At 40.8% G+C, this 27,498-nt stretch overlaps 1 protein-coding gene across 4 annotated transcripts; it reads left to right on the top strand.

The window, feature by feature from the left end:
- The first annotated feature begins 1,024 nt into the window (after positions 1 to 1,024).
- Positions 1,025 to 27,498, top strand: CREBRF (CREB3 regulatory factor). Of its 4 annotated transcripts, XM_052816208.1 has the most exons (11): positions 1,067 to 1,160; positions 3,513 to 3,586; positions 10,442 to 10,619; positions 11,601 to 11,726; positions 12,598 to 13,681; positions 14,196 to 14,297; positions 17,977 to 18,171; positions 20,098 to 20,287; positions 20,734 to 20,807; positions 21,215 to 21,337; positions 21,565 to 27,498. In XM_052816208.1, exons 3-11 carry the CDS (start codon positions 10,611 to 10,613, stop codon positions 21,678 to 21,680), a joined length of 2,019 nt encoding a protein of 672 aa, XP_052672168.1. In that variant the 5' UTR covers positions 1,067 to 1,160; positions 3,513 to 3,586; positions 10,442 to 10,610; the 3' UTR covers positions 21,681 to 27,498. The 4 variants fall into 4 exon arrangements, 3 of the variants coding, with proteins under 3 accessions (XP_052672169.1, XP_052672168.1, XP_052672170.1); XM_052816209.1 differs by lacking the exon at positions 3,513 to 3,586 and having other exon boundaries at positions 1,025 to 1,160; XR_008239483.1 differs by lacking the exon at positions 20,734 to 20,807 and having other exon boundaries at positions 1,065 to 1,160; positions 21,565 to 21,605.

Genomic DNA, 27,498 nt, shown 5'->3' with positions numbered 1-27,498 from the left:
GTATCAAAGCCTTTAACAGTTTCCTCTTGCTTCGTGACAACAGAAGAGAATGCAAAATGTCAAAGTATCTAAGAAGGAAGCTTGCTGGCGCTTGAAATAGGTTGAAAGCCTGGGTCTGCACGGAAACGGTCTGATCTCTGGATGTGCATGGATATTTTGGGGGAAGGTAGAAGGCAAGGAAGGTTAAGGAAACTGAGTCCATAGTCAAGTCCTGAAGACTTTAAGTCATAAACATTGGCAGAATGTAGAGCGTTTAGGTCAGGGTCATTTCAAATGCTTTTAACTTTTTTTTTTTTTTGTGGTATTGCTTAGGAAATTCAAATATCTGCATCTGTGCCCCTCACAGGAAATTGTTCTGAAGAGTTTATGGAAGTTTGCTTTTCCTCTACTGGAAAACATGGAAGCATTTCACTCATGTGAAGGGCTTTAAGTTAGTTGTCAGAGGTGGGTGGCTGGTCCCTTGTTTCCAGAATTACCTGTTACAAAGTCTCTGGGGCAAAAAAAAAAAAAAAAAAAATGTGGGTTTTAGGTACACTGGAAAGAAGTTAAAGAAGTTTTGTTAGCACAGTGGGCTGAAATGTAAAAACTCATCTAAACAATAGAAGAAATAGTCTTTACAAATAGTAAGATAAAAATGGCAGGGTTGTTGGGTTTGGGGTTTTTTGGTAGTGATTTCTCCAGTTGTGTCTGAAGTGATGGAGGCCAGCCGCCTGTCACCGCGAAAGGGGGCTGTCTGTCTAGCTGCAGGCAGTAGCAAAAACGCAGAGCTGCCGGCAGAAGATGAGCGGGTGAGCACCGTAAGTACGCCGTCAGGACCGCGGCGCAGCCGAAGCTCCGGGATGGGAGGACGCCGTCACCGCTGCCCGCGGGCGCCCGCCGCTCTGCCTTAAATACTCTCCTCGCGCCTCTCCGGCGTCACGTGACGGGGGAGGCCCCCAGCCGGGCCGGCGCCCCATTGGCCGGCGGGGCGGCGGCCGACGATTGGCTGGCGCGGCTTCTTCCCCCGCCGCCCGCCCTCCCTCCCCACGTGAGGGGGGCGAGTCACGCGATTTCCGGGAACCCGTCAGGAAGGGACATAAACAAAACAAACCCCGAAGCCGCATGGAGGGTCCGGGCCGGAGCGCGCGGGGCGGCGCCCCCTGCTGAGCCCCGGCCGCCCGGTGAGTGCGGGCCGCGGGGGGCGGCGGCGGCGGCAGCCCAGCCTGGCGGCGGCCCCGGCCGGCAGCTGCGCCCGGGGGAGGCGGGAGGGCAGCGCGGGGGGCTGCGGGGCGGCCCCCGGGCCGCGGCTGCCGGTCCCAGGTCCGCTGCCCCGCTGGAGGGGCGGTGGCGGGCGGGCGGGGGGGGAGTCCCGGCGGGGAGGAGGCGGCGTTAGGGTGTGCGCGCCGGGCCGGGGGCTGCGGGGCGCGGGAAGGGGTGTGTCTGCCCGGCTCCCGGGCGCCGAGGAGAAGAGGACGGGGATGGTGCTCGGCGGCCGGGAGGGGAGAGGAGGGGAGCGGAGCGGCGGGAGCCCGCCGCCCCCTCCGCTCCCCTGGCTCCGCCGGGGGGTGTGGCCGCCGGTGCTGCGGGAGAGCGGCTGTGCGCGGGGGGGGGTGTCCGGCTCCCAGGGCTGAGGTTTCGGGCCCGATGGCGGGGTGGGGGGGGGCAGCACCGCTGTGGCCTGAGGGCGCGGTGAGAGGGGTTGCGGAGGGACGCGGCAGGCTGCGCTGGGGACGGAGCGCGGGCATAGCAGCGAGTTGTCCGCGTCCCTGCCAACCTCCGTCCGCCGGGAGCGGCCCGTGCCTTTACAAGGAAAGCGAGTCTGGCAGCGAGCGCCAGGGAAACGAAAGCGCCGTCCTGCCGGGGGAGACCGGTCGCGCTGGTTGTGCGGGTGGAGGGGCTGCCCGGGTAGGCGGCGGCGCGGTCGGCGCTGCCGCGCTCGGGGCCGGTTCCTGGGCTCTGTTGCTTTTCAGGCTCGCACTCGCCTCCTCCGCTTTCGACCTGTTTGAATGCTCCGGACGGCCGGGGGGGTGACCCGTGGGTGTGGGGGGGTTTCTCTGCCTGGGGCGTGCTGGTGCCCAGCGGGGCGGCTCCAGTCCCTGGGGAAGGCTGCGGGGCCAGAGGAGGCGGAGAGGAGTCCCGGGCCGGCGGGCGGTCTGCGAGTGGCGGGGCAGGGACTCTCCCCGCTCCGGCACGGCGTTTTATGTAACTGACTAGGGCGGCGGGGGCGGGGGGTATGGAGGTTCACCGGCGAACGGTGAGCGGCAGCCCCGGCCGCTTGGGAAGGGGCATCCCCGGGCAGGGGCGGGGGGGAGGGGGGGGTGCGCTCCGTGGGAGAGGCCGCGCTGGCCGCCCCCAGCCCTCGCGGGGGGCCGCAGGGCGGGGGCTGCCTCCCGCGGGGCAGGGGAGCTCTTCGCGCCCTTGCCGCCACGCCGGGGCCGGGGGTAGACCGGCGCGGGCTGCCAGTGCCCCGCGGGCGCGGCTTGGCTGCGCCGGGGGGGGCCCGGGGCCGCGGCCGGTCCCCTCCGGAGCGGCGGAAGGGGGTTTGTTTACATGTCACCTCACCCTAGCTTGAAAGGGCCGCTGGGCGGGTGAGCGGCGTGGGCGGCGGCGAATGGCAGCGCGCGTGGCTGAGGAGCGAGCCATTGAGCGGGCGGGGAGGGCGGGGCGGGGAGGCGGTGGCCGGGCTAGGCTGCGCTCCGCGCTGGCTGGCGGGGCGGCCATGTTGGCTGGGAGGTGTGTTAGTGGGTCAGGGGCGGGGGCGCGGTGTGGGCCGTGGGCTGCCCGGGCCGGGCGGGAGCTGCCCTGCCGAGAGCTGCCCGCGGGAGGGACGGCGGCTGGAGCGCTGCCGCCGTCCGCGGAGGGTGTCGGCGGCCCTGTCCCTCCGGAACGCTCTGCCTCAGGGAGTCTGTCGCTTCTGGGGGTCGGGCCACCGGGGTCCGCGGGCGCGGCCGAAACCGTCCGGCAGCCGGTGCGCAGCCCGGGGAGGGGGGGGGGGGTAGGCGGTGCCCGTACGCAGGTGGTCCCGTTCCTCCTCTCCGAGGGCAGGACGGGGCACGTTCCCGCCTCCCGCTGGGAGCCAGTCCTGTAGACTTGAGTTCTAAAATATCGATAACTAACGCAGGCCGCCTCAGGAGCTGCCTCCGGGCCTGTCTGTGGCTTTCGGCGTCTCCCCACACGGGTCTTCAACACCTCTCCGGGTCTGGGTTAAGCTCACGCAGGCTTTGAGGTGGGCGGCAGCTTGCCGAGAGCCCCTCATGTCACCAAGGACCGAAGCCTGAACTATGTTTCCCCTCCATCCTGAAGGTCCGCAGCTTGGACGTTATTTTATGTAACGATGCCCACGGTATTACTGGTATGCCCTAATCTCATCCCTGTGAGTTGGCAGTGGTTTAACGCAACTGTGCAGCATGGCAAGGCCAGCCCACAGTGTTTCTCAGGGTATCGTCTAGTGTAACTGATCAGATATCAAAGATAATTTAATGAACAGAATTCACTGTGTCACGCTCCAGTATAAAACACATGCTCTTTTTCAGGCTTCTCTATGCAACAGGCTGAACAGTTTCAATCATTCAGCTCTGCCAGCTGAAATGTTAACTTCTCGTTTAAAGTAAGCGTAATCTTTATGTTGTTGCTGTTTGAGGGTAACTTGTTGAAATCGTGCAATACATAACCTGCAAAACAGAATCAGATTCTGATATTACCTTTCAAACACTGTAAAACATTTTAAAGATGATGATAAAAGGCCTTTGGCCTAAGGTCGCTTAATCAAGTGCTTTAAGCATCCTTGTGGGGAGGGTTAATTTCCATTATTACACTTATGTTTTCATAGTAAGAATTACAGAGGGGCAGACACAGGTGCTTTAGAAACTTGGTCGATTTTTATTGTTGGCAACTTAAATGAGAAGTCAGAATTTCTGTGGGAAATGTATTGGGTGATTGTTTTAGCAGGAAAGATTTCTTGTAGAAATATCAATGCCCGTGCCTTTTTGGAGCCATGAGTAATAACTCGGAGACCTTATACAGTAGCTTACCTGAGCAAAGAAAGAATTGTTCTGTGTTTGATGAGAGTATTAACCGATAAGAGAAATCTGCAGCAGAGGCATCAAGCCATTGAACATCCTTGCCATGTTTTTGTTTTTAAATAATGAGAGTGGCAAAAGAGTCTTTTGAAGGGCAAAGGTTTGAAGTTTCTTCAGTGTTAGCAGGAACTAATTGGGAATAGAAGCTTCTGTCTGACTAATAGACTGATAGTGTGGTATAAATAAGAAAACGCACTGGTTTAGATTCCCATGACTTGCGTGTCCATGCCTAATTAAATTATGTTTTAAAATAAAAGTTTGATAAGGATATTTGGCACTTCATAAGAAGTGCTTGAAAGTTGGCATTGGCTTGAAAGTCAAGCCAAAAGTTTTCTGAAAATTGTAGATTTCTAAAGTTTAGACCTTGCTGTAGTAATTTCCCTGATTATTTTATTATATTTAAAAAAAAGAAAAATCCCCCTTCTGTTTTTGAACTCCCGTGCTGTTTTTTTTATTCTTTGGACTATTTTGACTGATGCATTTTTCTGATTTGTTGCTGGCTTTGAAGTGTTCTGTACTGATAACACATTTCTAACAAAAGTATTACAAAACATAATTTTACAGTATGAAGAGTAGACTAGATTGTACCATTCCCTTCATCATAAGAGGGTTGTTTTTTATCTGGGAACTATAGAACTAAATTTTTTCTTACCCTGAAAGACTTTGTACTGTTTGAAAAAAAATATGGAAAGAATTATTATGTAGGAATGTAGAATATTGCTGGAGATTGTAAGCTAAATTGTTGTCTAGTTTTGCTTTTGTTTTTTGCCTTTGCTTTGGCCACACTCTGCTTCATGGGAAGTCTCTGGCTCAAACAAAAATTTGAATGTTAGTCTTACTGCTAATTCTCTTGTGCAAACAACTCTCCTAACTCTACAGTGGTATTGTAATAAAGGTTTTTGCAATTCATATTTTAACTATAAAAAGTTTTGTAAATGAATGGAAGTGTGTTAATATAGTTCTAATAAGTTTAGCATGCTGCCCGTCCCACTCTTGGCACTAAAATAATAATAAAATCTCAGTCTTTGTTCCAGAATGTACAGAAAAGCTAGCGTTTCTAGTAGGAATCTATTATTCTGGGTATAATTGTTACAAAATATGTAGGTGCAATACATTGTTAGTCAGTTAAAAAAAAAAAAAAAATCACTTTTTTCCTTCTGCTTCTTGCATGATGATCAGTTATTGGCATCTGCCTATTTACTTAGGCCGTCGTGCTGAAGTGGAATACCCCTCCAAAACTGGGTAGCTGGCATTGACTTGTAGGGGTATTAATTCAAACAACGAATGTAGTGCTGTATTTTTTTTTTTTTTTTGGTAATTCATCAGCTCTTTTACCTGAGGTGTGGCGTGTGTGATTGAAGACCAGAGTTTCTGTTTAGTGGTGTCACTTCCAGATCCTGAAGTCTGTCTGCTGTGGGCAAGTAGGATTAGAAAAAAAATGGGGGGGAGGGAAGGTCAGCAGAGGAAAAGGAACAAAGACAGTGAAGTAGCAGTTTCCCTCTCCTGAAGGGAAGAGTCTTAAAAGAAGTGAAACAGTCTTGGTATCTTTAGTTCTTTTATATGGCAATGCTCCATCAAACTTAGGATCTGGGTGTCTTAAGCAGATGTTGTTTGCTCTCCAGGGTAGAGAAAGCAAAGGGCATAATGCCTTAGATGCTTATGCTGGCTTTTTAATACAAATTCATCACTGAGAAGGTAGAGGGACTTGGCTTCTTTGGATGAGAGGTGAATGAGGCTACGGTGGGTGGAAGCAGAGGAAGACCTTTTACAAGAGTGTCTTTGCTCACCTGCTACGAAAAAAACTCAAAAAAACCCCCCAACCACCATGAAAGAAAACTTGGTGTCTCTGTGGTGGGGGAAAAAAGTAAACAATTTTTTTTAAGTCTGGCTAATAATTGAAGTATCGTGTAGAAAGAAGAAAAAAAAAAACAACACAAGACCATTACACTCATAAACAAAACTAAGAAAAATACGTTCTGTGCTTGAAGACCGCACTGAGCAGAGTATGTTCTGTAATAGGAAACAAATTGGCACAAACTGTGGAAGGAAAAAAAGGTTTAAGAGAAGCGTAGGAGAACTTCTTGCATCTCTAACTCTAGTACTTCATAAAATGTCCAGATACAGTAAACGCTGCATAGTACATAATGGTTCTTTTAAAATACACGGCATAGTTTTTGTACATTCTCTGAAATTCAAAGTTCGGCATTTTGAATGTTTTAGCCTGAGTTTGTAGGTTTAGTATTAACAGGCTCTCATGATGTGCTATTTTTTTATCTGCATCAAAAATGTAACTTCAGCAAACTGTGCTGTATGATGCAGTCACCATCATGAAAAATGTAATTGTTCATGTAATGTATTTATAACAGGCATTTAGCTGCTGTGATAATAAGCACTGTACAATCAACAAAATGGTATAGCAACGCTCTGTGTGCTTTTCAAATTGTACAAAATACATATCTCAATTGAGACAGAAATAGCGATTTTAGTTATAGCTATGGTACAAATGATTCATACAGGTGACTGAGGAAGACTTTCAGAGTTGTCAAGCTGAAAGCTGGCAGTTTATGTTTTTCTCTTATAGGGACTTCTTTGGAGAGAATGTATTGTCGTAGAAGGGCGTTTCACTAGTCTAGGGAAGTGGCACATGCATGGTAACTGTCATGCATCTCCTTAATGCTGCATGTTTTCAGTTCAGGTCCTGCTGTCTGCCAATTTAAATGTAGTGCTGCATCAATAATGTCATGTAATAAGCCTGCCATTAGATTGTTCGAAGTTCAGTCTGCCTGGGCATCTTGGGACCACTATTAAACTATTCTAAATGCACGTTTTCAAAAAGTAAATACAAATGCAGAGGGATTTTTATTGGGATTTGTCATTAGATTAACAAATTATTAACTCTATACAGGTTTTGGTTACTTATTGATGACTGATGAGGATTTTAACCAATGTGTATATATCCATGCCTCCACCAGTACCCCAAATTCTTGAATGAACATAGCAGTTCCTGAGATGTCTTGCCCTTCCTCACGCCCACGGGACAAGGGAGCCTTCTCCCAGGAGCAGGGGTGCAGCTGCGCACTGATGTGACTCAAGACTCTGCAGACACAGAACCAACTCAGGGACTGGCTCCTTAATCACCTTAATCTGATTTAACTGCAGGCTGCTGCCAAAAGGAGTGGCGGCACCCTGCCTGGTGCCTCCGGCTGTGTATTCCACTTGCAGTTCAGTTGCTGTGAAGCAACTACAGGTTTTTACCTCTGTACCTCTGCATTTGGGAAGGGCTAATGCAAGGCATTAATGAAAATTGTCCTGAAGTAGAAATTCCTACTATATTTATCTTCAGTAATTCTTATACTGCTATCCTTGCGCTCTGCCACTTATCTTTCAGTTCATTCAAATCGGTATTCATTATACATAACGTAACAACTGTACTATTCTGTTCTAACTCAGTCTTGGGCTGAGAGTGCCAATAATGATGAGTTCTGTAAAAATGGGACTTCAGCTGCGGTCTACAAAGTTACTTTCCTTCACAGCAAGTTCAGATTTTTACATCTGTGCTTCCATATGTGTCATTGACTTCTACGATACATCTTTATTTACTAGTTCATGAAAAAATACTGGTAGTTAAGTGTGAACGCTGGGAGTCTTTTAATGAAGATCTTGATGATTCTGGGAAATTTAGAAAGCAGTTGGAAGTAGGTCTGCTTTGTTGGGGGCATGAAGCATACCTAGGTTGTGCAGCTCCCTGAGGCAGCGTCTTTCTTTTTATGGCGTCACTGTGTTTCCCCCCTCCATAGAGCTACCAAGAAAAATCTTCTGTTGTAGAATGCTTGAATAGATCCTAATGGGATTCAAATCACATTTAAATATTAATATTATAAAATGTCAAGAATTAAATATAAAGAGAATTACAGGAACGATCAGATTAGCTGGTATACTACTGCTTTGACCTGGGAGGACATACACTGCCATTCTTAAATGGTGCTGTAAGTTTATAGCTAAAAGATCGCTCCAGTCTTTGAGATGCTAAAAGTATTTTGAACGTTTAATGTCTGTTTTGAGGATTTGTAGGTGATCCAAAAGCTCCCTGGTCCTGACACTTGGAAGCGTAGGTCGGTTGTTACTAAAATCAGTGTCAGTACAGATTAAGTTTCACCCCCCCTTCCCTGTGTATGAAACACAGTGGAATGGCTTGAGGTACGCGTTCTAACAAAAACATAACAAAGAATAACCAGTAAAGAAGCAGCAAATGTCTCCATTGTTTCCCCTTTATATCATGCAGTGGCAAAACTCTAACAACCAGTAAAGCAGCAGCAAATGTCTCCGTTGTTTCCCCTTTATATCATGCAGTGGCAGAACTCTTAACAGTCTCCTATGTGAATGCAGGTGGTGGTGGTGTTCTGGTGTTGATGTCAAAGTATTAATCTGATGTTCTGTTGAAAAAGGCATCAATCTCTGCCACTCTGCATGGAAAGAAAGAAAGATACTACTCAGGTGTAGATTGGTATTAAAGATTATATCCTTCTCACCTCTTTCTTTGCATATGAGAATATCATTTATTTGTTTTAAAGAACAGGCCCTTTCTCCTAGATCAGGCCAGGTTGAAAAGTGAATTAGATGTTCATGCCGCATCTAACAGCCTAGGAAGGGCTAGTTCTGCTGCAGTGTGGCCTTTGTGGGATGAAGGAGACGGGGTTGTTGAGGCATGTTGCCCTAGGACACAAACTTAATTTTAAATGTCACTTTAAGATAAGTAAAAAGAGTTCCCTGGAAGTTTTAGACCAGAAAAAATTTTCTCAGAAGGAGCTGGCTCTTGATTGACACAGGGCCCTACAAGGAATGGCTTGCTTTGGCAGTGTTAGCATGGTTTTACTGAGAACTCATGTATAATTGGACCTGTAATTGTTGTTCTTTATGTTCTAGCAACTACTTGAAAAGCAGTATGTTTTGATAAGTAAAGACTTTTTTGCGTAGTGTCTGTTTTTACCACAGTCTGATGGTATATATGCTGAATATAACAAATAGCTGAGATGCTACCTGAAAGTAGGAATAATCATGGGGATGCTGTCACATGCTGGTGGGAGGAGGGTTCTGAGCGTAGCTCCACTGTAGGAGAACACTTTTACTTTACTATTTGTTCTTCAAAACAGGAGAATAAACATAGTCTGAGCAGATTGCACCAAAGTCTGACTTAGGGGCAGTGCTGAGTGAAGAATTCTGCTCAAAGAAACAAATACATTTTAACTGATAATGCTGAAAAACTGTACAAGTATGATGGCTCAGGTTTTTTATTATGTTCCTCTAATGCTGTTTTTTTGTTAGAGACTTAAAAGGGTAGGGATCTTGCAGGCCAGCAAGACAGTAAGAAAGCAGTGTCCTTGAAGACAATGTAGTTACATTAGATACTAAGGTTTGATACCATGGATGATTTTTGTTATTATTGTTTTTGATATAACATTGTTCTTTTTTACTTCCTGTTACGTATTTTATGAGTCTTTTGTCATACTTTTAGGTAGATATAGTTACTGATGTTTGTGCTAAGGCACTTGCTTTTGTACAGTTCAGTTTTTCCTTACGTTGTTAAAAAATGCAGGATTGAGCAGGATACGAAGCTTGGAAAAGTCTTTAGATAAACATCTGAAGTAGCAACGGGTCTATAGAAACTACTAAACTGGTAAAATTACTATTAGATAAATTGGACCAATCTTAACATGTGCCTTACTTGAAATTAATAGAGAAGATATTTTATTAGGCAACTCTGAATTTGGCACAATTTTTAATTTGCTCGGTTGTGGAAGTCTGTTGCTTCCCTTCCTCCGCTGCTGGACGGTGAGCTTGCTCGCTGTAATCGCTCTACCACTAGATGTTGCTATTTGAGTGACTGATACAATCTTATCTGATGCAGGATGGATTAGTCTTTTAGGAAAAGGAGGAGATATCGCTGAAACGGTATTACTACCTATTCTGAAATTAGTATTTTGAGACGTTTGCCTGAGACATTTTTAGGATTTATTGGCTCTATTAGTCATAAAGATTGTTTCTCTCTTGTATACCCAGCAGTATGCTAGTCATTATTTCCAATTAGGCAGGCTTTTCTTTTCAGATGTCTATAGAGCTTGTAGTCTCTGTACTGAGGAAAAAAGGCAACAAAATGTAACTCGGCCAAAAAGGTCTTTGCAGGAGCTCTGTTCTGTAGCATCAATGGCTTTTCATTCAATGAAAGATGGCAGGGGAAGAAAATTGCTATACATTTCAGCATGAAGAATAATCACTTTTCAGGGGAAATTTTTGTCTTTACTTCACTTTGGCTGTGTTTTAAGCACTACCTCTTTGGTGAAGGATTACTTACCTCCTTGGGGGTTTGCTGTGTTTATTCCACACAGAAGTCTACAAAAAGAAGAGCTCAATCAGGGTGTATTGAAGTTATCCTAAGGAAAAATTTCATTGCATGGATTGTGTAAACTCGCTGAGACTGAAATAAAGCTGGAAAGGAATCTACAAGTGAATAAAACAAGAAGTTTGGAATTGGATTTGGGAAATCTGGGCTTGGAAATGCCTCAGGTAAGTCTGTTATTATTTTGTTTGCTTCAGTAAATAGTTTTGCTTCCTTATTAAAAAAAAAAAAGTTTAAGAGCAAATTTGACTGGCACTATCAGGGAGAATTTATAGGAGATTAAATGGTGTATATTTTTTAGGCTCCCATTAGTGTCTATGGTGGAAGCTATGTTACTGCTCTTGGTATTGTATTTGTTCACACAGCAAGATTCAGCAAAGTTGTCGTCTTGATGAGGGTGGATGCCTGGAGAGCAGCCTTTTGTTACTGCAGTGATTCACACATCAGCACACTGAATGACTTTCAGCAGTACAGTGTTTCTCCCTTCCCAACCCTCAGGGCGAGTGTGTCTAGAAGAGAAATAGAAGTCTGGAATTAAATGTAGCAGAAAGCCTTGCTGCCCATTCCCTGCATGCCCAGTCATCCTGCGTAATGTTTTTTTGCAAAGTTCCACTTCATTCTCAAAAGATACAACAGTCTTGATTTAGTTGTAATAAATTTTGCTTTTGTTACAATCTCAGGTGGAAGTTTCCTGAGTTCTAATGGTTTTAAAAGCAGTTGACTCTGCTTTAGTACAAAATGGTTTGTGTTAGGGTGAAGGCCCTGCAAGCGTGTAGTGCCTATTGATACTAAAACATCTTGCCAGTACTCGCTCTCTTCTTCTACAAATGCTAACATATCCCTAAACTTGGCAAATGCATGAGAATTTCAAACCAACAAAAAGGAATGCATGAGCAATGCTCTTGCAGCTATATGATGAATACAAATGTGTCCTTTGATTAAAGAGCTGCATGTTGTTAGCTGCTTTTAAAGCATTCTCTCGCTCTGAGAAATTACATGCTTATCTGTGTAGGTAAAAACCTTCCAGATACAAGTGTAGCACAAGTTCAGAGACTTGGATGAAATGGCAATACTATTTATGTTTTGTTGAAGAAAAGAATATGCCTTTTTATAGCATGCTTCAAATGTCAGTATCAATTTTGTTGTAGCCCAGTGTGAGTGGAATGGACCCTCCTTTTGGGGACGCCTTTCGGAGCCATGTGTTTTCAGAGCAGACTCTGATGAGCACGGATCTCTTGGCAAGCAGTTCAGATCCAGACTTCATGTATGAACTGGTAGGTCATCTTTCTGTGTGTGTACATAACTCCCTCTCCTTGACTAATACCCTGAGTTCGTGTAGTAATAAAGGGATATTTGTTCAAGAATGCTAGAAGGTTATTCATTACTGCTAGCTACTGATTAGGGAGGAGCCTACCTGCTTGTCCAGCAAATGTGATGCTTCCTCAGTAGACGCTTGTTAAAGCTGGCCATCAGGAGAGGCTTGATGTACAAGTCTCAAATAGAGCTGTGTTGACATTACGTAATGGTGCTTGAGACTCTTCTGTACAATCTTTTCTGCAAGAGCAGCTATATGCTACTTCACCCAAGCTGTGAATGCAGGGGAAGCAAAATAAAAGTTGACTCATGAGCTTATACTAGCATTCCTTCCCTCCCCCCCCCCCCCCCCCCCCCCCCCCGCATCAAAGGAGAAAGGTAGCTCATAGTCGTTAATTGATCATGTTAGAATGAGCTTTTCCAGGGACTGGTAAACTTCAGCATATTCTGTAAAGCACACAGCAAAGATTGACCTAGGTTAATAGAGACTAGAACAGCTTGCCTATGATGTCTTTCATAGTTTAAATACATGGATGTTGGTACTAGTCTAGTTCCTGATGACCAGATGAATTTGCAATAGCAGAAAAAGAATCCAGTGGCATTTGACTTGTATCTTTAGCAATCTCTTCAGAAGGATCTGCTGCTAAGCATGGAAGCTGAACTTCATTCTGACCCTCAAAAGAAGCTTTTAGTTAGAAGTCGAGGTATCTTCATATGTTATCATTCTCTTACACTTCACTGAAATTAAGCTCACCATACTAGATTAAGTAGAGGACAGAGATGGTTGATACTTTTTTTGTATTAGTTTTTAACTTGTCTTACTATGCACAGGACAGAGAAATGGACTATCAGCAAAGCTCCAGAGACAACTTACTTTCAATGGAGGACTGCAAAGACCTTGAGAACTTGGAGTCTTTTACGGACATCCTGGACAAAGAAGCTGCTCTCACCTCAAAGTGGGAGCAGTGGGACACCTACTGTGAAGACTTAACTAAGTACACTAAACTAACCAGCTGTGACATCTGGGGAACAAAAGAGGTCGATTACCTGGGCCTTGATGACTTTTCAAGCCCATACCAAGATGAAGAGGTGATAAGCAAAACCCCGACACTGGCTCAGCTTAACAGTGAGGACTCCCAACCTGTTTCTGATTCACTCTATTACCCTGATTTGCTCTTTAGTGTAAAACAAAACCCTTTAAATTCTTTGCTACCTGGCAAAAAAATTGCAACCAGAGCAGCAGCCCCAGTCTGTTCCTCCAAGAACGTTCAGGCTGAGGCACCTTTGTCAGACTGTGTTCAGAAGGCCAGCAAACCTGCAACTCAGCCTGCTTCCAGTACACAAATCATGGTGAAGACCAATGTGTACAATAATGAAAAGGTGAACATTCATGTTGAATGTAAAGACTATGTTAAAAAGGCAAAAGTAAAGATCAATCCTTTACCACAGAGCAGACCAGTGCTGAGCCAGACACATGCTGATGCAGCAAAGGAAAACACCTGCTATTGTGGTGCTGTAGCAAAGAGACAAGAAAGAAAAGGAATAGAGTCCCCGCATAGTCACAGTACGCCTCCTGTCTTGCCTTTTAAAGAGACTCAAGAACTGCTACTCAGTCCACCCCAGGAAACCCCAGGGCTTACTGTGGGGGAGAGCAGTCTTTCTGCCAGCACATCAGTGCCAGATTCTTCACAGAAGAAAGAAGAGCACAACTATTCTCTTTTTGTAACAGACAGTTTGGGTGAACAGTCAGCCAAAGGAGACCCTGAGGAAGATGAGGATGATGAGGATGATATTGAAGATGAGGACCACGATGAAGGATTCGGCAGTGAGCACGAGCTGTCTGAAAACGATGATGAGGAAGAAGATTATGAGGATGATAAAGATGATGACATCAGCGATACTTTCTCAGAACCAGGTACCAGCAATGTTGGGCTTTGTTAACATGGAGATGAATGGATTTGTCTGCCAAGTGGGAAAGAATGCTTTTGAATGCTTTATAATTACAGATGAGCAACACTGATCTTAAATTACGAACTTTAATTACAGATTTTCTAAGTGCTTTGCAAAATGCAATAATGAAAACTATAGAAGGTCTCTATTGCCCTGTTTCGAGAAAAAATGCATAAACTGTGGTCATGCAATAAAAATAATAATAGAATACAGGAAACCTAGCTTGTAGAGCAACTACCTGCAACTGTTGTCTTCTTTTTTCATGGCTTGATGACAGGATATGCAGAGCTTTCTAGTGCTTCAGTAGGTTGCTGCTTTGAATTTATCCAGAATTGTATCTCTTGATAGCTGGTATGAAATCATAGCCTGATTGAAATAATTTCATAATTACTTAAGTCCTACTGTAGGTACAGTTTTCCACAGAATCCAAAGAATACCTACCACTGAAACTAATAGAACTGTTTCTTGGTGGTTTTCAGCAGTAACACTTAGTGGGTCTTCAAAGGATACTGAATTCCTCTCTCCTGCATGTAGAAATGGAGCCTTAACAACAGAAATAAGAACTAACCTTCACCTAGAAGGTAACAAAGCGGTAACGTTCTGTAAAAATAAAATCTGAAGGGAAAGGGACAGGACTGTAACCAAGTATTAGTTTCATTGTAGAAAGTATTATAATATTCACATTTTATAAATGCTTTGTAGTAGAGTATAAGAATTAAGGTATTCAGACATTTGGCAATATGTAACTTTGGGCGGGGGGAAAGCAGCTGAAATTTAGCCTTTTTAAAAACAGCAGCTTCCCTAAAGCTTGTCAGTGTCTGTCATAATGAACTCTCAGATTAAATTATTTTTTAAGTAGATTTCCTGAGTTGGCATTAAACTTGTTAAGCATTATGTGCTTTATGTTACTTTTACATGTACATAACCCATTTTTATCAGCATTTTAAAACCTCTTCCTCCCTTCTTCTGAATTGAACTCCCTGTGCTTTCTGGGGCTTTGAGTAGCTATTACAGCTCTATAATGATGCTGTACTGCACAGTGCTTTGCAGCCCACGGAGGCATGTTGCACAGAAAGCCTGGTAACCTTGAAGAAGAGATGTCATATTAAAATGCTGGGATTTTATTTGGTGGAATTACACTATTTGCCGTTTGTTCAAATTTTACTGATAAGCAATCGCTCTTGCCTTCTAAATACAACTATGTCGTGCAGTACAGTAACTGAGGAACTTGGCTTATTCAAGCTTTCTAGAACTTTTAAGTGAATGAAGCCATTCACCTCGAGTATGGTGATATTGAAAGTTTTACCATATGTTTTGATTATATTAGAAGGTAATGTCTCCAGGTATTTTAATTATATCAGTCTTATACTTCATGTTGCTTTTTTACCTTTAGAGTAAAGGTAAATACTATGGATAAAGTTTCTAAAAATAGGCATGGCACAGGAAGATTTAACCTTCCATAGTACTGAAACCAAAATCAGTTGATAAATTTAGACTGAAGATGTAATTTACTGAAAGGACAAAAACTTATTGCTGACCCTGTGATGTATTTTATACACAGTTTGCTTTTGCTCATTCTTCTTCATGTATGTCTTTGGAGTGCATGAAAAGTTTTCTTAAAGCGTTAGTGTTGTCTGAGGAAATACTTGGATATACTGAACTTTAGGAACATGGAGAAATAACTAAAAATGTGACTGGCTGTCGGGCAAGTTTGGGCAACAATGTTTTTATTATCACCGTGATACAGATTTAGCAATTTTGCTTACCTGCAAAGGTAATTTATTATGGGAATTACCAGCCCAGGCCTTTTCTAGCACTTAAACTTTTTTTGCCATTACTGGTATATTTTACCTATCTCATTTAGTGGAAATATTTGTAAATGACTGCTGCTCCCATCAAGTAGCCAAGAGATTCCAGAAATGGGAGATGTAACAACTGATTCAGTTTTCAGTAGCACTGGAGAAGACATAGCTGAAAGGAAAAAGTGCTTGTAGAGACATGGAGATTGTTTAAAGTTGCATTGCATCTATCCTGAGCACCTGGACCATCAGCTGGAGGAAAAAGACTCATAAATGGTTTGACAGAAGTCAATATGATTAAATGGTAAAGAGAAGGGGGGTTCTGGTTTTGTTTTGGTGGGGCTGTTTGCTTTTAATCTGGTAAGATGCAGAAGTCATGTCTATCCTGTTCTCTGTTTTACTTAACCCTGGTGAATTTAAACCTAAAACTATAGTAAGGGATGTGAACAAAGATTTTTAGGAGGGATTTAGGAAGGGCTTGAAAGGTAAATACAAGAACCTTTTCAAATTTGTTAGCAGCCTGCCAAAGAAAGTGAGACTGCTATATGATCTTTGCTAAGAGGAGAATTCAAGGAAGATGAATACAGTGCAGAAAAGCTGAACAGATTTGTTGCACTTCTGTATGTTACAGACTAGGTTAGGACATTGTGCGCTGGATTATTCTATGTAGCTTGAAAATGATAGCAGGTCAATGTTAGAGTTGCAAGGCAGAATGCATTAAGTCAACATAATTTAAGTTGCTAACTTAATTATAGTTTAAAGAAGCAAACAGGAAGTCTTGATTTTAACCTTGTACATTTGTACATGTCAGGTCTTGAAGAGATTTGTTTTCATCGGTTGACTTAACTCTGTGTTGTCATGAAGATGGGCTAAATTTATATATATCTATATAATGAGTTCATAGCTTGATATAGCTTTTCAAGTGGAAAGTAAGTGGGGGTTTTAAAAGTATTTTGATACTTATGTCAAACAGCATTTGGGTAAAATGGAAGTACACTTAAAATATTTATGGTATTTGAAACTATATTTAATGTAAATTGTCATAATCATTTTGGCTATACAAGAAAAAATGTTTTATAAAGCATGTTGCGTTGTCTGATTTGCCTTTAAAATACTGTCTTTTTAATAAACCAGAGAATCAAAGTAAATGAGTTGATTAAATGATTAGAAACAGAACTTTAGAACTGATTTCATCCCTTTGCGCACCTAACTTTTATTCATACTTTGGGTTATGAGGCGAGAGTCAGACCAAAGCAAGAAAGTTTGTTTTTCAACTGCTTTTTCAAGTGCAGACAGACTAATTGAATGGACTGTTTTAAAAGGAAGAAAGTGTTCTTTGTGCTACTGTTAAAAGATGAAGCAGAGCTCAAGCATATGGGGTCAAGTCTTGTTAAGCTTACAGTCTGTTGAGTGGTTGGCTTTTCTTTAAGCTTCATCAGTGTATGTGATGTTTTGAAATGCATTCTCTTTTAAGTAAATGTAAACTATTATATAGCATTTTAGTACAAAAGGCAATGCAGTGGTTTGGGGTTTTTTAACCTTAGTATAGGTTGTCTTTATTTTCTAAAACATACGTAGGATTTTAAAAACTGTGGTTTGTGTTTACATAATTATGGTATAAATATTTATGCAATGTGGATAGTGGCATTACAGTTTCCATGCACTTCATGAAGAGTTCATCACAGCAAGTGCATCATAAGATACCTCTAAAATATTGCATAGCTTTACTGTGGATCATTTCTCTTCATATCACCAAAGAGGTTAGGAAGAGATTGAACGGCTTGTGTCCAGATCCCTTCAATTTAGATGGTCTTTTCTTATGGGCTTTAGGTCATTGTCCTGATAACAGAGCCCCCTTCCTCTAGTCAAATAGAGATGGGTGGTTTATTTCCCGAAGGTATTCAAACTCAAGGAAGAGCAGGAACTGGACTCAATGATCCTAATGGGTCCCTTCCAACTTAGAATATTCTGTGATTGAATGATTTTGCTTTCTTTACTAGTCTTTTGCTAATCCATCTTTATTACCTGCTTTTCTTTCCATGCTTTTTGATGAGAGATTAATTAAAATGTGGAGGCGAGTTAGGATTATGTTCCTGCAAATTCATGGAGAAAATTGTAAGGATGGAAGAACACTCTCCAACAGCTGTTGTCTGTAGTCTGCAGTGGTTGGATTGTGGGGGAGAAGAGCTAGAGCTTAAGGAGTCAGAGAGCATAAAGGGGCTTTCAGCGTATAAATGATTTGTCTCTTTTCAACTAATGAAGCACCATCACTGGCTCAATGTCTATCCCTGGATTTAAGGCAAGTATTCAGCAGTAGTTGACACTGAAAACCAAGTCTATTAGATAATGTGAAACAGGCCTCGTCTGTGGTTTTGCTCTTAACTTGAATACTCAGTCCACTGTTAAAGGGCTAGAAAGAGTTTTTTCAACGTTATATAAACAATACAATGCATCCTTTTAGGGTACGAAAATGATTCTGTGGAGGATTTAAAAGAAATGACTGCAATATCCTCTCGGAAGAGAGGCAAGCGAAGATACTTCTGGGAGTACAGTGAGCAACTAACACCTTCACAACAAGAAAGAATGCTGAGGCCATCCGAGTGGAATCGAGATACGTTACCAAGTAACATGTATCAGAAGAATGGTCTCCATCATGGTAAGAATAATAAGTCCTAGTTACAAGGGAATGTCTTTCGTTCGACACCTTCAGTAGCCAAACTCCCATACTTGCAAGTGCTGAGAAGTTGTCTTTTGGCCATGAAAATAAATCATTAAAACACTGTAAGTCTGTTGCTCAATTAGCAGAATTCTGCACAGTGTCCAAGGAGGGCACAGTGAACATACAGTAGTAACTTTCAGTGTGGTTTCTTCCAGAGGAAGGTGGATGAATTGAGAATTGTAACTTCCAAGGGCTTTCAGTGGAAACCCCAAGAGTTCGACATTTTCTCAGTGCAATACTGTAAACGTATTGGATTGGTTGCTTGACTGATATTTGCTCCTCATAGCTGTTAGTTTCAGTCTTGGTTGTGTTAGAAGTAAGCTGGAAGTGATCTGAAATGCCAAGTTCACATTAACTGCAGTATGAACTAAAGGACAAGCAATAAGGCGTAACTGTCTCTTTTTGCCCCTCCCTACTTGTTTCTCCCACGTATGTGAATGCAGCACAGTGAAGCAGTTACTGTTCTGTGAATAAACTGTTTCTTTAACATACCCTCTTAGAAACTTAAACCAATTGGTCTAATAACTCTGTTTTATTCCCGTAACTTTTTGATTAGCAATTTGCTGTACCGCACACATGACTAACATCACCCAGAACAAACCATTCTTAGGAGTAATGTTTGTTTTCTTGTCACAGGACCTCCTTGGTAGGCTGCTCCATTTATTTTGGCTTTGAAAGAGAAAATGAAACCAGCTTTCCTGGTTGTAATGTTAATGTTCCCTTACAGTTGAAAATTACTATCTTTAACATGGCAGTTTACCTTCTGTTAAACCAAAAGATTTTTTTGTTGTTGTAACTTGTAGATTTATTCAGGGAAGAAAACTTCTTTTTCTTTTTAATCTCCTTAGTTTTTATATGCTTATTTATCTCATAGTGAAATATCAGTACCTAAAGTCCCTATCACTGCTCCTTCTTATGAAGGCTTATATCTATACGTGTTATTGAACAACAAATAACCAAACATGCCTTGAGGACTCAGTCCTCCCAGACACTTGGAGGAGCAAGTGACCTTTAAGTCAGCTGCATATGCAAGGGATTTGCAGGATCAAACGCTAGTCAACATCCAGAAGCTACACATGCAGGATTTTTTTATTTTCATATAGAGACATGTACCAAGGTCATCTGCTACCTCAGATAAATCATGCTAAATTACGAGCTCTCTAATAAATATTTCTGGAGTAGGTTTTGTTAGTTTTATTAACATTTTCATGCAAGTGTCTGTAACAACTGGCATTTTAATAGAAATCTAGAAAAAGATACATAGCAGTGGCAGAGAATCTTAAGGAAGAAAGATTTTTGTCTTGAATATGTGTATTTCCTCAGGAAAACCAGGCTTAAATAGCTTCAAATACATATAAAAGGGGTTAACTAGCCTTTATGTGGATTATTTAAGCTCAGTATCACTGAAGATCCTTTCAGTACCAGGCCTTGACACTCTTAATACAGAACTTTCTCAATAAGATGATGTAGGAATTTAATCAAACTTGAATGTGCAAGAGGATATATTGGCTGAACACATGAGTTAGCAAGTTACAGTTGGGGCAAAACAACTGGGTTTGAACTTGTGACATACATTTTTCAGCACAGTTGTGTGTATACTGTCTGTCACATCCAGTAGCCTGGCCAGCAGCATTTGCTCTTATCTGATCTGGATATAATATGAATTGTACAAAGCAGTTTGTCTGGAAATGCTCTTTCTGTTGTGAAAGGCTATAGGGATCACATGATTCCAGTCCATTCTCTTGTAATGAACAAAGGAACTTAAACTGCACCCAAAAAAATAAATATTTAAGAATGTTTTTTCACAGGTTTGTGTACGTATTGTGTCACTTCCCAACCCAATTTTCCTAATATTTAAAACAGGAAAATATGCAGCAAAGAAGTCACGGAGGACTGATGTAGAAGACCTAACTCCCAACCCTAGAAAACTTCTACAGATTGGTAATGAACTGAGGAAGCTGAATAAGGTGATCAGTGACCTGACACCAGTCAGTGAACTTCCCTTAACGGCCAGACCAAGGTCAAGAAAAGAAAAGAACAAGCTGGCTTCCAGGTATATATTAGATAACACTACATGGATGAGTATATTTGGATTACTAAAACTGTACAATTAAGATCTAACTAATTTTTGCCTCGAGATCCTGCTTCATCGTGGTAGTTCCTGCAATGGGCTAATTACCAGTTTATCAAAAAGCAGGGCAGCTGGCACTTTGGAGATGTAGTTTGCCTGTTCCCTAGATAACAATGTATTTCCACTGGAAGCTGGCTTATTTAGCTGCAGGGCAAATGATTGATACAGTGATAAAATCCCCAAGTGTGAATTCTAAGCAAAGATAGGTAGCAGGGTGCTTTCAGTGATGGCGAGTGAGTAGATAGGTGATTTTATACATCACAGCTCTGGGAGTATTGGTTGATAAGTTCGTGTGGCAGACAAACAGATGCTCTTAGTATTCTGGAATTTGTGTTAGTGTTCTAATTCTTCCCCTCTTCTTACTATAGGGCTTGTAGACTAAAAAAGAAAGCCCAGTATGAAGCCAATAAAGTAAAACTCTGGGGTCTCAACACGGAATATGGTAAATACAACTCTTCACATCTTAATTTTTCTTTTGTTCAGACAAGTCTGTGTTTTGCACCATCATGTAACCTGGGTCATACCTGGCAGTTTATACGGAAAACAGGGTTGGTACAAACCCAACAATTTTGTTGGTACAAAAACAGTCTTCTCCATAAAGTGTATGTAAATTGGGTTAGCTGCAGTGTTGAGCTACTTTACAGATGTAAAGTATGTAAATGTATGCATGTAATGTAAATATTTTTGAAAATATGTTTACAGATGTAAACTATTACAACTTAATTTTACAGTAAGTGTGATGTGACACCTTTGACACTTACAGATAACAGTGTGTGGACAACTATCGATCTCTTTTGCTCCTGGGGGAATGTGCTGTAAATCTAATCCAGTTTTTTTTTTTCTTTGCAGATAATTTACTATTTGTGATCAACTCCATTAAACAAGAAATAGTTAACCGGGTGCAGGTGCCTAAAGATGATAGAGGAGTCAACATGGAACAGAAGTTAAACATACTTATTAAAGACACTCTTGGTAAGCAGTAGACTTCATGTATTTGCATGTATGTGAAGAAGACATATAATCTATGATATGTTGTAAGCAATTTCTGGAATAGAAAAAAGAAAGAAGTGCTTCCCAGTTTCAGTTGTCTATGCCTTTTTGTTGGTTACCACCCAAAGTGTTCGTTGGCTTTGGGAATGTACAAATACGTGCAATGAATAGTAACCTCACAGCATGTTTTCTTACCCTCCCTTTTTCAGGACTACCTGTAGCTGGACAGACATCAGAATTCGTGAATCAAGTTTTAGAGAAGACTGCAGAAGGAGACCCCACCGGTGGCCTTGTAGGGCTACGAATACCAATGTCAAAAGTTTAAGACATGACTTCAGCTGTTCTCATCGGTCAGATTCTACCTGTGTTGTCGAGTACTTCATTGTAAATTGCATTCTGGTCTGCATGTCAGTTTAGCATTATGTAAACACTTACAATTAGGTTCCATCATTTTTAAATAACAATGTAGTAAAACAAATCAAAGCATGATATAAAATGCGTGATAGCATTTTTGGACCATAAACCAGATAGTTTCAAAGCTGCTTTAAGCTTAAATACAGAGATGAGGATTCTTTTTAAAATTAAGTTATCTAGGACCAGAATATATCACTTTTGTTTTAGAAGCAAAAACATGTTTTTGCTAGTAAAAATTCTTAGCATATGCCAGACATTGTGACAGGTTTATGCTCCAAGTAAAATAAGAGGAAGCGTTTTTTTGGTAAAGCTGTCAATTTAGGGAGTTTTTTGTGTTTGTTGGGTTTTTTTTTTATATAATTGGGTTTTCTTTTGTTCTTAAAAACCAGTAAGCTTTCTTTGCAACCATTAACTTGTACATAGCACACATGGCATTAGAGCTAGTGTGCCATATAAGACTTTAATTTTCTGAGCTTAATATAGTATTTAAATGTCTGTGCAAGCAAGAGAAAAAAGTATATTCTTTGTGCCTTGTATTTTGGGGGGAGAGCTATCAGTATAAGCTGGTAAAGTTTTGTATGAAGAAAACCCTGAGGGGAAAAAACAAGATGTATAGATGGTAAGATTATAGGTTTTAATGTATTTGTTCCAGCTCTTAAAATTTTTGAATGTATATAGGAATATGTTGAAAATGTAGATATATGCCACAGAGTCTATGTATTGTATAAAAGATGGCTCTAGAAAACTCAATTTCGGTACTTTGGCCGGAAGAAAACAAATACTTGCACATTAATGCGATTGTTTATTTTTGTACCAAAGACAAATGCAACTGATATGGCGAACTGCCAGTCTAAGTAAAGTTTTGCACAGCTTATATGATACTGTACTGAATGTAAAAACAAATGAAAAAAAGAAAAAAAATTAAAGGTCAGGGTTAGGGATCTTACTGAACTGTGAATTTTTTTGTTTGGGTCCAATTATCTACAGAAGGAGCATTCATACATAACAATATTATTTTGCTGTTCTTGTAGTTCGCTTCCATGGTAGATAAGTTGGTGGCCGTCTCGGAGTCTTTAAATCTTTTTTCTCTGCACTTACTGTAGGAGATTTTAATATATTTGGATTTTAGTAAGCTATTGGTAAAATAGTTTTCAACTTTGAGAATTTAAAAAAAATATTTAGCTTGTTGTAGTATACTTCCACCAAACAACCAAAATAAAATTATTTTTATTGTAATGTGTATATATGTAAAGAGAAAAAAGAGCTACAAATATCTAATTCCTTAGTTGCCACTTTTCCAGTTGATGTATTATTATGCATGTGATGTTTCCAAGGATCAACACAGGCTTCAAACAAAACAAAAAAAAAAATTTATAGACTTTTATATTTTTGTACAGGTATTTCAAAACTAGCTTCTTCAAACTTATATGTGACTTATTCTTGTTAATTCAGTAGTTTCTATGATTGAGGAATATTAACACACAGTTCTTATTTGCTCTTCTGCTAATAAGAGTTGGCTTTGTAGTCAGTGTTAACGTACAGATTAAAAGCTTTAGCCTTTGATGAGAAAGTACTTTATCTCAAGGCAAGATCATTCTCTGGTTTCATGGACCCCCACACACACACCTTTTTCCTCCCTGTTCTTTCTCTCCCTATTTAAAGATGACAAAACACTGTTTACTGAAAATAGAAATACCAAATATTTTCAAATGTAGCTGCTGAAAAAAAAATGCAAAAGTCCATGAAGGCTTTCTCCCCACTCCCTTTGGGGAATTTCTCCACTTCATTTCTAGTGTGTCTAAGTTTGTTTGTACTGTGATTCCTTTTTGTTTATAAGTAGATTATTTTTATATCCAAGCTTGTACTATTAAAAAAAAAGTCTGAATCGGTAATAGTGCAGTATGAGTGGCCGATGAAGGTGGCAGTCCTGCCACACTTGTGAGTGTGCCCACAGCTTACTTTGTATCTAAATATTTTGGAAACTCAGAAGGGAGGAGGAGGCCAAAATACCACTACTGAGCTGTACAGAAAGTCTTTCCTACAAGAGACTGAACAAATACCCAGGGCAATTTAGGCAAAACTTTGTAAATCCACTTAAGACTTGCAAAATCTGAGTGGAATGTGGGTGTTTGTGTTTCAGGTGTTTTTGTTTTTAGGGTGAGGTGAGTTGGCTGCTGCTTTACACAGTGGGTCAGATGTATTCCAGTTGTAATTATTGCCAATGTTGCAGTTATTCCGGAGATGCATACGGCCCATAAAACCCCGACAAAGAATGTCTCCTGTGAAGTTAAGGCCATGTCTGTACCAAGATTTGAATACTGTTGTTCCTTTCTGATGAATGGTGTTAACGCACTGCTCAGATACGAGAGGTCTATATGCTATATCCAAACTGTGTAGACAAGGCAGCATTTCTAAACATTAAGAGAGCAGTTTTGCAATCAGGTAAAAACTTCTGTGACAAATTAAACTGACAAGGTATTAAAAAGCCCCTTTTCACTGCTCAGAACTACTGGGCAAATATAACTTCATAGCTTTTTATTTTTGTCTGAAAACCAGAATATGATTTTGGTCTAGCATTTCAAAGTAGACTTTGAATCTTTAGTGAATTCCATACCCTTGCATTTCAGTGTTTTCTATGTATTATTTTAAGTTAAAGCTTTTAAATAGTTGAGCTTTTTAATGTTGACACTTTATTTTGTACCTATTTATATGTATGTATATCTTAGAAAAGCACTTTGTTAAAAAAAAAAAAAAAAAAAAAAAAAAGAAACTGCATTTTATATGATTCCTGCCACTTGCTGCTAACTCTGGGCTGGTCAGAATGCTGCAGCGATACTTGATATAAATAAAACCTGGCAGTAAAATGTAGAGTAAAGATAAGACCTTTTGCTGGTTTAACTTTATCATAAAGGTGACATAGGCAAGCTGTGCAGCTTTACATTTTAACCAGGGGACTCTGTGGCATTTAAACCGTCTAGAAATGGTTGTACTTTAATGCCAGTAACAATCTGCTTCCTCTAGTGTCATTAAAATATATACATTTAGTGTATACTTATCACAAACAAAAATCTTATAAGGTTATAAAAACCAACAAATGTACATGTTCTGTTTTTTGGCAATTGTGGCATGCATTTTTGGATGATCTTTAGAGAAGACCATTTTCTAAAGATTTTCAGTGTTCATACATGGTATGTGGATCTTAATGAAGTCCTGGATTTTTTGTTTGTTTTTGAGTGTAGGCATTGTGAATATTCACTTTTAATCCTATATCCAAAAACAATTACACATTTTTTGATTTAATACAAACAAAAGTTCTTCCTTTTTCTGATACACTGGATTCTCTAGAATTTGTTTCCATATTAAAAGCATGCTGTCATAACTGCTCTTGTTGAGATCTCGTCAGTCTGAACTTAGGTGCCACACTTTGAATTGATGGACTGTTTGTTCTACTGTACCATGTATGATTCTTGTCCTTTCCTACTTCCTTCATGACAGATGATGATGTGGCTTTATATTGTGCCTTACTTGTACATCTAGAACTAAATGTTTTTCATTCCCTCTGAACTCTTCAAACCTAACCCTCCTGAAATTGAATCAGAACTGATAAAAGCATCCTGAAGAAAGTCTGGATAGATCTGATTTCAGTTTCTCTCAATAGTAGTCCTTTTGTATTTATATGGAAGACCAGTTTCTGAATGGCCTTGCAAAATGTGGGGGTGCTCATGAAGGGTGGTTTTTAGCCCTAAACCCCTTTTGCTAACGCTTCCTTTTATGGTTTATTGAACACACTTACTGATACTTGGTGAGTACTTGTTTTTTGGATGAGAGAGACTTACTACTAAAGCTATGTTTACGTGTGGATGGGCTGGATTTTCTTATCATACCAGTTGAAATCATTGTGATTTAATGAAGTTGCATTGCTGTAAAGCTGATGTGAGAGTCAGGCTCAGCTGTGTTCAGTTCCTAATTCTTTTATAGATAGACGTTTTCCGTACTAAGGGCCAGGAAAAAATGTTAGTTTTTTTAAAAAAAAACAACCAAACAAAAACCTAAAATGGATGATGAAGGGTCTTTTAACTAACCTAAAAGCAGCCAGACACTTCTGAAATACAGGGGTGTCAGTTTTGACTTTTATTTTAAAAAGATCCCCCCCTAATATTTATCTGATACTTGCCTTCATTAATAAAACAGTTAGCTTATTCACAAAATATAAAGACTGGATGTGCTTTTCTTTTTCCATAAATCATTTAAACATAGCTATTCTTTTAAAGCTCTAAAAGGCTTTATCAGGAGAATTTCAAAGGGTTGTATACAAGTTGCCTTCAGCAGAAATAGCAAATGCAATTCTGTTCCTCAAACGTGCTTGCTAGTCTTCCTGAAATTCTGTTGAGGCATAACCCAATTATGTACCGTCAATGTTAGGATCTGTATTTGGCCTCGAGACCTGAATTTCAAGAATGCATCTAATCATGATTTTATTTTCTTTTTAAGTTGGAGGCTTCAGTTGGAATCACCTAGTTAAGTGTGCTGCTAGATGTGGTCTTGGCTTATTGACACAGCCTTGCACACAGCTGAGGTTTATTTTGTTTACCCCAGGGATCGTGTGAAGTACATTTCAAACAGTTACTGCTTCAGTGACTGATTCTTCTTGTAACTGTATTAAGGGCATTAGTATGTTGAGAAAACACCACTCTTGAATATCTCCCAATATAAATTGGGATTCTTAAATGTCATTAACAAAAGATGGCACTTTCAGGTTATATCTTCTTTGCAGCATACAAAAATGTCTCTATCTTTGTACAATTTACATTTCACAATATGCCATGTTTTTCCCCCAATGCTTCTAGCATGATAAGAAGGTGTGTGTGCGCACTGAATTATAATCCTCAGCCTCTTAGACATTCATGAACTTCCACAAGAGCAAATACTGACTATGCATTTATTGTCTTTCTAATGAGCTGTGGAGCCAGAGCTATGTTAAGCCACACTTTTTTTTTTTTCCATAAAAAAATAAAACTCCAAACTTTTTAGATAACTGTTTAGTGTTTTTCTTAAGAATATTTTTTAGTTGGGTATCTATGTAAGTCAAATTTGGGTGAGTTAACTAGCTACGGTAAGGAAAACTTCTGGATTGGATTTAGTATTGGCAAAAGCACACTCCGCCCTATCAAAATCTTCTGATTAAGAAACAGAATCTAGTTGTAGCACTTAATTTTATTGATCTTTCTTATAATGATGGATATTCATACATTCTGATTTGAATTGTCTATCCTTGCAGAATATTATGTCCAAGTAAAACTTATTGCTCAGTATTTGTGGTTGGGTGAACTCTTAAGGCTGATGGCACATGCGGACGTAGGTGGTTGACAGGCAAAAAAAGCATTTTAAACAAAACATGGCATCCTGTTCTGCCTATGCTTGGGGTCATGATTGTAATGCTGTCCTTGATATTCTATAATCGACTTCCAACTGGAGCTCAGAAAAACTTACTGAAAGTCTTGTCTCTGTTAGAAAATAAATTTACCTTGTTAAAAGCATGGTTGTTAAGAGTTGCAATGTTTAATGTTGGTTAATAGTTGTGCAGTTTTTATTTTTCTTGAAAAGAGGCACAATGAAACTATTGACTTTGTTTACTCTGTCACCCTTGATTCCTAGCACTTCTATTCAGATACAAATTCATCAATGTATGCAACATCCTTTGTAATTTAAAATAAAAATTGTGGAGGAAA

The sequence above is a fragment of the Harpia harpyja genome, chromosome 20 (assembly GCF_026419915.1).
Source record: "Harpia harpyja isolate bHarHar1 chromosome 20, bHarHar1 primary haplotype, whole genome shotgun sequence".
NCBI classification, from domain to species: Eukaryota; Metazoa; Chordata; class Aves; order Accipitriformes; family Accipitridae; genus Harpia; species Harpia harpyja.
The sequence above is the reverse complement of the archived record's forward strand: the minus strand, read 5'-3'. Positions and strand labels throughout refer to the sequence as shown.